Genomic DNA, 10,455 nt, shown 5'->3' on the forward strand with positions numbered 1-10,455 from the left:
AACCTTGAAGGTAGATAGTTCTTCTTATCCATGAAACTGGAGGGTATAGCTAATCACTATCATGGAGTTTCAATGGCATTAATGTTTGAAAATATGAGTTATTAATTTTTTACTTTTCCTTTCCTTTTTTGATGTTTTAATTAGCTTGCCTTTGTTAAATTCTTTAGAACAATACATGGAGATTCTCTAGTAAAGAAAACTATAGTTTTGGTAAATAAAGAAAACTATAGTTATGAGCTTAAATGTTCTAAAAGGCAATTATTGTATGGATTTTCTTATTTACACCTCTAGGTGTCAAATAATTTGTAACGTTTTTTTTATCTCTTAATATAATACACCTTTTCTTTTCACGACGGTAAAATTTTATCATTTTATGTGTATCTGAAAACCATGTTAAACAATGATAATTTTTTGAAAATGACGGCATAGTAAGTACATTAATTTTTTAAATTTGTTGATAGAACAGAAAATTTTATCAAATAAAAAAGTGATGACATTAGTTTCTACACACATACTTAACTCACCTTCCCTATCCAAAGTAGCTATTCAATCGCCAATGACTAATTCCGTCCCCGATTCCATGTTTTAAAACCCTGAGTAGCAGACACATTGGCAAAGTGATCATAGTCAAGAAGTTATGTTGCAACTTCTTTGATACATGTCTCTCCAACTCGCCCAGAACACTTTAGTCTTTGCTGACCAAGCGCTTTGCCAACAAAGCCCTTTGGTTATTTGGCGCAAATGGTTCTTTATCTGTTGGGTTCACAATTTCAACACTCTCTCCTTGGCTATTCTTGAAATAGTTAGCACCTCCAAGGCCACCATGAATAGGGATAGCTTCAACGACATTCTTAATTGCCTTCAAATGTTCTTCACCTGTAGCTTAATTGGTTTAAGATCATTCTTGGTTCAAAACTGACGGTTTATTGATTCAAAATCAAACTGAACCGTTTAATAACTGATTTCTTTCTAAAATCAGAACTGAACCAATTAATAGATGATCCAGTTCAAGCAATTTGGTTTTATTTTGTGATAAACGGTTTCTTTTGCAATTCACACATTTAGGGGTGTAAGCCTAGCCTAGCAAGCCCATATTCAAGCAAGAGATAGGGTTGGGCCTGGGCGGAGGCCTAGCCTGGCCCGATCCAACCTTATATATATATGTATATAAACATGTAATATACAAGGAATGAAGGGATGGATATCTCGGCTCGAATTGTTATCCTCTCCAATTTGCTGCCCCCTCCAATTCCTCCAATTCCTCACATGGGGGTGAAAATGATCACCCAACCCCTGCTCGAAAACACTGCCCAAGGTGGGGTCCACTCCCCCTATTAGAGGAAGTGAAGAAATTGGAGGTGATAATTATTCGAGTCTGCACTGGATCACACTTTAATAAGTGTGCATTCATGCATACAGTGAATTTTTATCTCCTCTTTATACCCAAAAAAAAAAAAAATTATCTCTTCCAATTCCCTCAAATCCCTCACATGGGAGTGAAATGACCACTTAACCACTGCCTTGGGAAATATGTCCAGGCAGTGGGTAAGTGGTCATTTCAGCTCCCATGTGAGGGATTGGAGGGGAATTGGAGGGTGTCAGAATTGGAGGTGATAATGGTCCTGCATACAGTTAGAAGTGAGGGCTAGCTCGGCTTGACTAGCCCTAAAATGACAAAAATAAGGATTACCTGGGCCACTCGGGGCCAATCCGGCCCAGCTCTATTCAATCAAGGTCAATCAGGACTGGGCTGGGACGCTGGGTCTGCGATATTTCAGCCTGATCTTGAACCAGGACCGGGCCTGAGTTGAGGTAAAGGGGCCTTGGATTGGGGGTTTAGAAAACCCGGTTCAGCCCGGCCGGTTGCCCCCTATTCACAGTTTCACACCCTTCTTGGACCATAAAGGTACCATCGAAACTCGTACGAGTAAAACGACGGATGCGGACATGGAAGCCGTTTGGGGTTCTGCTTCACAAGCTTTGGAGTCTAACGACGATCCATTCACCCGTGAAGGAGATGACACGAAAGCTCAAGAAACCCCTACGGCCCAATCGGTTCTTAACCACTCCAATTCGAATCTGATTGTTGAGCCGTCTTCCGAGGTTGAGAATGCAGAGCTCTGTTCTTATTCTTCTTGTCAGGCTTCAACAACCATGGCTAATGGCAGAAAGATTGTTAGGAGAAAGAAGAAGGCTTCAAGAAATGTTTCTACCCCTGCTGCTTCTTCTTCCTCTTCTTCTCTGTCTTCCTTTCCTTCTCAACAGAGAGGGTTGCGTCTTACATCTAAACACCGGCCTCCAAGAGTGTCCATTGGTGGTAATCATCGTGGAGAGAGTGATTTCGATGCGTTCGCGCTTCCTCTTGGGATGTCAATCGCTGCGGTTGTGGCTCAGGTTCGATTATTCTAGGGTTCCCTTATTTTTTTATTGTCTATTCTCAGATTTTCAGTATTAATTATTTGAAAATTTGTACAAAGTATCTGTTTTGATCAACGACAAGAGATTTCTTCTGTGCCTAGAAGCTGTTTGAGTCTATGCCGGGCATCAGTGCCTGGGTTGTAAATTGTAATGCGTTTGAAAAAGCAAGGACTTTTAACAGCAGAAAACTAGTTTTTACGAACAATAGAGAGAACAATTATCAGAGTATTCTATGACGCATAGCTTCTAACAAAATGCCTCACATTCAAGGGAACTGGATGTTTAAAAATTTTCGTTTTAGAAAATGAGGAAAAATTTTATGGAGGAAAATATAATCAGTAATCACAATCCGTCAGGCCTTCTACAAGAAGAGATATGGTCCATGCTTTCCAGATTGTTAGGTACTTGCATATGATATAATGTAGATGATTTCCCCCCCCCCCCTCTCCCCTTCCAAAAATAAACTTGTATTTCTAGTTTAATTTTGCGGCTGCCACTTTTTTTACCTCGGGGTGCCACGTGTTGGTGACCTTCTTAGGGATGGTGAGGGGTGGACCTGCCAGAGAGTGGGTTCCTACAAAATCTGAATTGATATCGCTTACCTACTGTTCTCTCTCAAGATAGCTTTTATTAGGTCTATAACTGGCTAGGTACGGACAAAGATTGTAGCAATGCTACAGGATGGATGCAACAGGTCAAGGGCAGTTTGCAGATTTTCTCATTCCTCAGGCAGAGCAGGTCATAGCATTTACTAGAAGATGAATAGCTTATTCTAGTGGAAAACAGGATCAGCGCTAGCCCTTTTTATGTTATGTTGTAGAATTGTTTGGGTTTCTTTTGTGTACTAGTATGGCAATCATAAGAAACAAGTGAATTGAGGAAAACAATCCTTTTAGATATTTTTTGGGCAAACTGTGTTACTGTATTGTGCTTTTCCTAGCATTGTACCGAATTCCTTATGTAGTCATTGCGACAAATCTTACTTTGACAATAGCTCCTAGATTGCATTGGTATCTATTAGAATTATTGAGTTAGAGAGTGCTCAGATGGACACATGTTTGATTAAGTATCTTCACCGCAACTTGTAGGGCTTCTGATAATAATGGTAACGTGCTTATTGGGTGGCTGACAGTGTTTAGAAGCTTGTCTTTATTATGCTTCTAAACGTAGTGACATTTTTGGGGTTAGTTTAACATCTGCATGGATAGGAGATCTTTCTTGCTTTAATTCTGCATGTATTCTTGTGCAATCTGTTCCCAGCCTAGATAGTTTTACAGTGTCTTCAGGGACACTAAAGAGACAGTGAGACAATTCAGACCCTTAACCACCACTAATAATAGTCCATATACGCCCAGGGTCAGAGGTTGCTAGAATTTGTTGACTACTCAAGGGACTGTCTGCCTGAATGGTGCGACAATCCAGCTCACTGAGACCATTTAAGCTGCATGCTGAGGTCCAGTGTGGGCATATTATATATTAGCTATTATAGCTAAATATTTTTACTTGAATGTGACCTAATATGTCCTTTTGCAAGCAATTATTCTAGCCACTGCATTAGACAGATAATTGTAGAAAATCCTAATACTTGTAACCTATATATTGAATTTTTTTAAACCTACAGTACATCATGACCTTGACAGTCAAACCATTCTGTCCATTGGACTGCCAAGCACCAGGTGAGAATGGTCTGACACCTGGTCTGCTTTAAAAACATTGGTTTGCGAGGTCCTCTTAGTTTCTTCCCCTCTTTTTGTAGTTTGTCCTGCCCCCAGTCAACTTCTGCTTGTCCTGGGGGGGAGGATAAGAGAATGGTGAGGTGTTTACAAAGCCTTATTAGTTTATCAATAAATATTAGAATACCATGTGACAAGGGAAAAACATAAAATTACTTGCTGCTTCTAGACAAGTAGCCACACTGTAGTCTGTCTATCTATATGAAGGGCGTAGCAATGGCAATATCCCTACTATGCCTTTTAAGATGACCTCTGTTATCACTAAGAATAGGTTGTCTACCCTGAATAAAAGGACTCGTTTTTATCTTACCCTCCTGAATAGAAAGTTTTGAGAGAATTTTAAAATAAAGGGTAAAAATTTAACCTTTATTATTTAAAGTTATTTCCTTGACTGCCTGGGAATGGATACATTCCTTGATTGCCCAGATATTTGCCACTACACGGTAGCGTAGTGGGCACTCAAATCTTTTGGACATGCCCTCTTTTACTACATAATAATGGGGTATGTTTCATTCTTAAATGCAGTTAGCCACCTGGCCATGTAAAACTTTAAGAAATGTTGAAGAAAAATCAACCTTTGGACAATATTCTTTTGATGGATGAAACTAGAAGGACAAAAGTCAATGCATCATAGGCCATACAATTGAAGTAGGAAAAAGAATTTGACATGTGGGATATCCTGCAGTGGTCGGATCTACTATACCACCATTCCTTGTGGCTCAAAATCAGATGGGCTATCAAGACAAGACTTCCTTGATGCTCTGGCCAAACCCCTTTTTCCCTTTTTGTATGGTTTTCTGATAATATTTGTTATCTGGCTATGCTAATGCTCCTCCTCTTTTCTGGCTTATAATTTGATGGGGGTATACATTTGTTTCAGGTTCTGGACAGAGAACATGTGACAAAAGAAAAGATTCCTCTTGAGCATCTCTCAGCGGTACTCTTCGTGACTTCTTTCAAGGACAACATAAATTATGCTTGCTTAGATCAAAATGATCTTACATTTATCAGTCACGGATCTCCATTAGTTGTCCATAGCTTGGGCTGTTCATGCCCAAACTGCTAATTTATCCACCTGGTGCTCTTTTATGTGATGTTCAGAATGCTTTTAGTTGTCCACATCTTGGGCTGTTCACGTCCAAACTATAAATTTACCCATCTGGTACCCTTTTATAGGATGTTCCGAATGTTTTTAGTGCCTAAGTAAGCAAATAGAATATTCAGTTGCCAAACTTCTGAAACAATGGCCCATAAGTATGTAAGGATTTAAGAAATCATTAGTACATTGAAATATAAGCCCATCATTCCTCTTGTGCTTCCATGCATTCTGTTTTTCCTATGATGACCATGCTGTGTAATTTTACTGAGAAGTCAAATCAGAAACATAGAATTATGGCTAATTTGAATGTATTATTGCATTTGCAGATTTGTGCTTCAGCTGTTAGAGAGTCTCTAGCCAATGTAAGCCTGACCCTACAGAGCTGAATCATCTGTTGACTTCTTTCATCCAGTTAAATTTTCTCTGGTTGTTCTTGTTGGTATGTGATAGGATTTCAGATTCTGAAACAATAGTTGTGCCTTTTCTTTCTCATTAAGTATGTTCTTCCAGGCTTTCGGGGACAGGTTTGACTGTTTTGTGAGGAACTTTGAGAAATCTTTTGGAAGCACTCTGAGGACCTTACAAGTAATCAATGAAGCATCTCTATATAAGGGACAAGGTCCCTTGAGAGAGTCAAGTACAGAAAGTTGTGGTTCAGAAGTGGTCCTACCTAAATCTTCCTGCAAGCAAGGACATCCAGAAGCAGTTGCATCTACTATTGAAGCTTGCCGACCATCTAACACAGTGGAAGAAAGACGAGAGAATTTGGGATCAGATTCAGTAAATCAAGAACTTGTCCTGCATGGACAAATGAACCAACAATTGGCTGCTGCTTCTTCGAGTGGATTGGATTCTGGCTATAATCATTTGATGCTGAGCACCTTTGAGAAATCTGTGAAGGAACAAGCTCGTTCTAATGACCTCAAGACATTTGAGATTGAACTGACCATGAAGCGGTTGCAACTGAAAGAATCACAGCTGGCTCTCCATTCAAATTCTAATTTTTTGGAGAGATTTAAATTATCTATGGGTATTTCAAAGGCATCATTCAAGGCTGAGAAATTCAAAAACCAGTTAGAAGACGCAAGACACACAGAACAGCTCAAGAAATGTGTAGACTGTCTTGTTGCTGGGTTACTTATAATGTCAGCTTCGCTTTTATATGGGGCGTATGTTCATTCATACAAACGGATCACAGAAGCCACAGGGTCTTGTTCATCCTCTCCCAAGGTCAGTTCTCTCTCTCCTCTCCATGAACTACACTAATGTAAGGCTTGCTGATACGTGCAAAAACATTGGCCTGGGCTGTACCATCATTTAATATTGTGACAGTGCTTCTCTATGAACCAAACAATATATGTGCTCGGTATAACAATAGACCATCTCATAGATCATATCATTCATGATATACAACATAAAAATAACAATGACAATTACAGTTATGACTTAATTATAGGGTCGTCACTTTGGGCAATGGGAAAAGTGCCAGCAGCTAAAGATGCAGATTCAAGTTTGAGGTCTACCACATCAAAAAAAATGCTGAAGGTTATGACTGACCCTGTCCACCCCTTTCAGGACCCTGCAAAAGCGGGAATTGCACTGGGTCATGGCCTTAGTTTCTCTAGACAAGCACATCAAAAGGATGTCTCTTGATGAGCGCCCTTGGGTGTTTTAATTGCCATGTGATAGCTCTGTTGGTGCTCAAATTTTGTTGACCGCATTACCTGCTGTTAAGTTTCAGCCCCAAGACAATTCACCATGTGGCACAATTAAAAGGTCATTTTGGGCGAGTTTTGGATGGAGGTTCAAAATCATCATAGGCAATATGATTGAGTTTGTCTTTGAAATCGGAAGAATGGTGAATCCACATGGTCCTCCATCTAAGCAAGGTTAGAATTGCCACACCAGAACTCCACAGATTTGACATTTGAAAAGACAAGATCCACCAGGTGGTAGGCCATGAAATTTAACATGCAGACAAACTGAGGTGTGCTTTAAATCAGATTGACCACTTCCGCATTCCACATGGCAGAACCACACTGCTTGTCAAGAGGTATCATCTAGATGTGCTCTTCTAGAGAAATTTCTGCCATACTAGTAATAGAGAATACAATATTAATAACAATAACAACATCATAATAACAGATGCTCTCTGTTTAATCACCTTCTTTATTTTTTTCCCTTCCTCCTATTTTCCTCTGTAGACAAATTCACATCAAGCAGGTGCCTCCTCTTACTAGGACCATCTAGTCAGTGTGCTTTCTTGACTGTGGCCATTCAAGAGTTCTCTCAATCTTTCCAAAAATTTAGATTAACCGAATTAATTAATAACCTTTGGCCTTGATGAATTTAATCAGTGTGCTTGCTATTGTTATGCTGTACTTGTACCTGACATTTCTTTAATGTTAGGAAATATCATAATGACATTTGGTTGTGTTTCAGGAGGCTACTTCTTGGTGGGTTCCCAAGTCAGTGGCGTCTTTCAATTCAAGGCTAGATATGCTGAGATGTCAGGTTGAAGTATTCAGTCGGATGCTCTTTGGTGTTATGATGATGGTTGCAATTGCTTATTTGCTTTTCCAACGGTCAGCCACTTCAAATCAGATGATGCCAGTAACATTCATCCTTTTGCTGTTAGGAGTTGGTTGTGGCATTGTAGGCAAGCTTTGCATCGACACATTGGGAGGGAATGGATATCATTGGCTCTTATACTGGGAGGCTCTTTGCTTGCTGCACTTACTTGCAAACATGTGTACTTCAGCTTTGTTTTCTATCCTGTATGGACCTGTCCTTGTAGTCCAAGGTACCAAAGCAAGGGCAGTGCTCCCATACTGGTTACGTCGGCTTGTGTTTTATATCATTATACTTCTGTTCTTACCATTATTTGGTGGTTTGTTGCCATTTGCAAGCCTTACTGACTGGAAAGACCACTTCTTATTGTTAATCACTGATAATTTATTCGCATCAGCTATAGAGACTGGCAACTGATGTCTTAGATTATGGCTGAACTGTAAAGATGTAAGACGGTGAAAGTATTGTACGTTGAGTTAAAATTATTCTGTATGTATGGGTCTTTATTTGCCCGACTCTTTAAACCATGTATGAAGGTTTTTCATGTATTTTATGTTGTATCCAAAACATTTGGAGGAAAGAACACTCACTCTATCTTAAATGTGGACCTTGGAATACTTTTCAGTCAAACATAACAATTGTGGTATCTTTTGTTGGGATTTGAAGTATGTTTTCCTTTACCTGAGATTGAATCCCGTTTCCATCTTAAAGAGTTGCATTGACAAATTGTAGGTTGTATGGAGGCAAACAAAATTATTGTCACTTTACATTTCACACACCTTATGTTCTAGGCAAACTGTGACCTCCTTTTGGGTTTCTAGTTTGGATCCTCTTCCAGAAAGTGGTGATGAAGCTTCTCACTTCTCTGTTGTTGAAACAGAGGACACTAAAAGTACCGGAATGGGACTCCAAGTACTACTTCATTGAAAGAGAGGGGGGGGGGGGGTTGTTTTTCTTCCCTCTAAATCCCATGTTAATTGGTAATTTGGCTCACCCTGAAGGTAGGATTATATCCCAAGACCTAGTAACAAGAAGAGGTTTCCACGAGCTCACACATTTGAAACTATTTGCATTGGAAGTATTTTATTTTATTTTGTCACACTTTTTTTTTCTCATTTAATTAGTTGAACAAAGTGGATTTGTTTCAAACAATCTTCAAAACATTTATTTAGAACACATGGTAATGTTGAGTTGGACTGAATTAAGAAACAAACAATGATGTGCTCAACATATTTACAAGTTTGAGCATCTAGGACAACAGGTGCGAGGGCAAAAGCATCGAAAGTAAATATACTTTTATAGAGAGCAGTTTTTAAAGTCTCTCTATAAATGGATGTATAGACATATATGACTCCCTCTATGTGGCGGGAGCTGCACCTGTGCAACACCGCTAAACGACAGCAAAAACAGGGGCAAGGCAGTCATTTCACATGTGGGTCCCACCTGGGCCCCACATGTGAAATGACCACCTGTAGCACCACTAGACGACAGCAAAAACAGGGGCAAGGTAGTCATGTCACATGTGGGTCCCACCTGGGCCCCACATGTGAAATGACCACCTCCCCCCTGTATTTAGGGTGGTTTTCGTGCTCCACCTATGCAGCTCCCGCCACGGCTGCACAAAAGCCAAGTCCCTCTATTTGTCTATCTCTCTCTTCCCCCTTTTGAAATGACTTCCTTACCCCTTAAAGGGTGGAAGAGAGAGACAAGACATATAGGGTGCTAGCTTATGGTATACTGCTAGCATACCCAGCCTTTTCCCATATATATTGACTCAAGAACTCTAGTTCTATTGGGCTTAACAAATAAAGAGAACACTGGAAGGACCCATCTCCCTGATGATAATGAAAGATTAACATTAACAGTTATGGGCCACAAGAAATCTGGTAGAGATGGGGCTGAAATAAATTTTAAAAAAAATAAATAAATAAAAAACCAAGGGGTCCTACTGTCCATAACTTCTTGCGGATTTCACATGAAATAAAAAGATGCCACACAGTTATGGAATGTTGGTTGCAGAAAACACAGGACTCTTGGATATGCAGGAAAGAGGCTAGCTAGCACATTAGAAACAGGATGAATCATACAAAAAATTGGAATTTAGGATGAATTTTGAAGCTCCAAAATTGTTTCCATGAAAAGGACTTTCCTGGTTGGTGATCCGGTTAATGTGAACAGCACCAATTTTGGCCGAAATCTCACCCTCAGAGTAGTTTTGACTTTTGATAAGATGTGATTATAAATCTCAGTAGCCAGTAGGTGAAAGAAATCGTAGAAAATTAACATTCCATTGTCTATTGCCACAAATAAGCTCACTGACTCAGAGTGCAATGTGGGTGTGGACTGTGGAGTAATGGCATAGGGAATTTTTATTTTATTTTTTTATTTATAAATCCGTGAATAGATGGAATCCAAGGGTCATAGTAGATATTATCCGAAGAGCCATCTCCAACCCTTTTGCATACCAGCTAGAAGAGATCAGTTGTTACAGAGAAATGATACTAATCCAAAAACCTTTTTTTTAAATGTTACTATCAAGGAAATGACTAAAACGACATCCTTGCTTTAGGCCATGACTTGGAGGAAAATTATTTCCTGCAATTCTGTAGTGCTTGTAATAAGAGGGGGTGGATC

At 39.6% G+C, this 10,455-nt stretch overlaps 1 protein-coding gene across 1 annotated transcript; it reads left to right on the forward strand.

The window, feature by feature from the left end:
* Positions 1–1,947: 1,947 nt before the first annotated feature.
* LOC122647261 (protein CPR-5-like) lies at positions 1,948–8,422 on the forward strand. The gene is made up of 5 exons (XM_043840697.1): positions 1,948–2,394; positions 5,032–5,088; positions 5,577–5,612; positions 5,761–6,480; positions 7,693–8,422. The coding sequence occupies exons 1-5, from the start codon at positions 1,948–1,950 to the stop codon at positions 8,236–8,238; spliced, it is 1,806 nt and encodes a 601-aa protein (XP_043696632.1). The 3' UTR covers positions 8,239–8,422.
* Positions 8,423–10,455: the final 2,033 nt, after the last annotated feature.

This window comes from Telopea speciosissima, unplaced genomic scaffold, assembly GCF_018873765.1.
Source record: "Telopea speciosissima isolate NSW1024214 ecotype Mountain lineage unplaced genomic scaffold, Tspe_v1 Tspe_v1.0015, whole genome shotgun sequence".
NCBI lineage: Eukaryota > Viridiplantae > Streptophyta > Magnoliopsida > Proteales > Proteaceae > Telopea > Telopea speciosissima.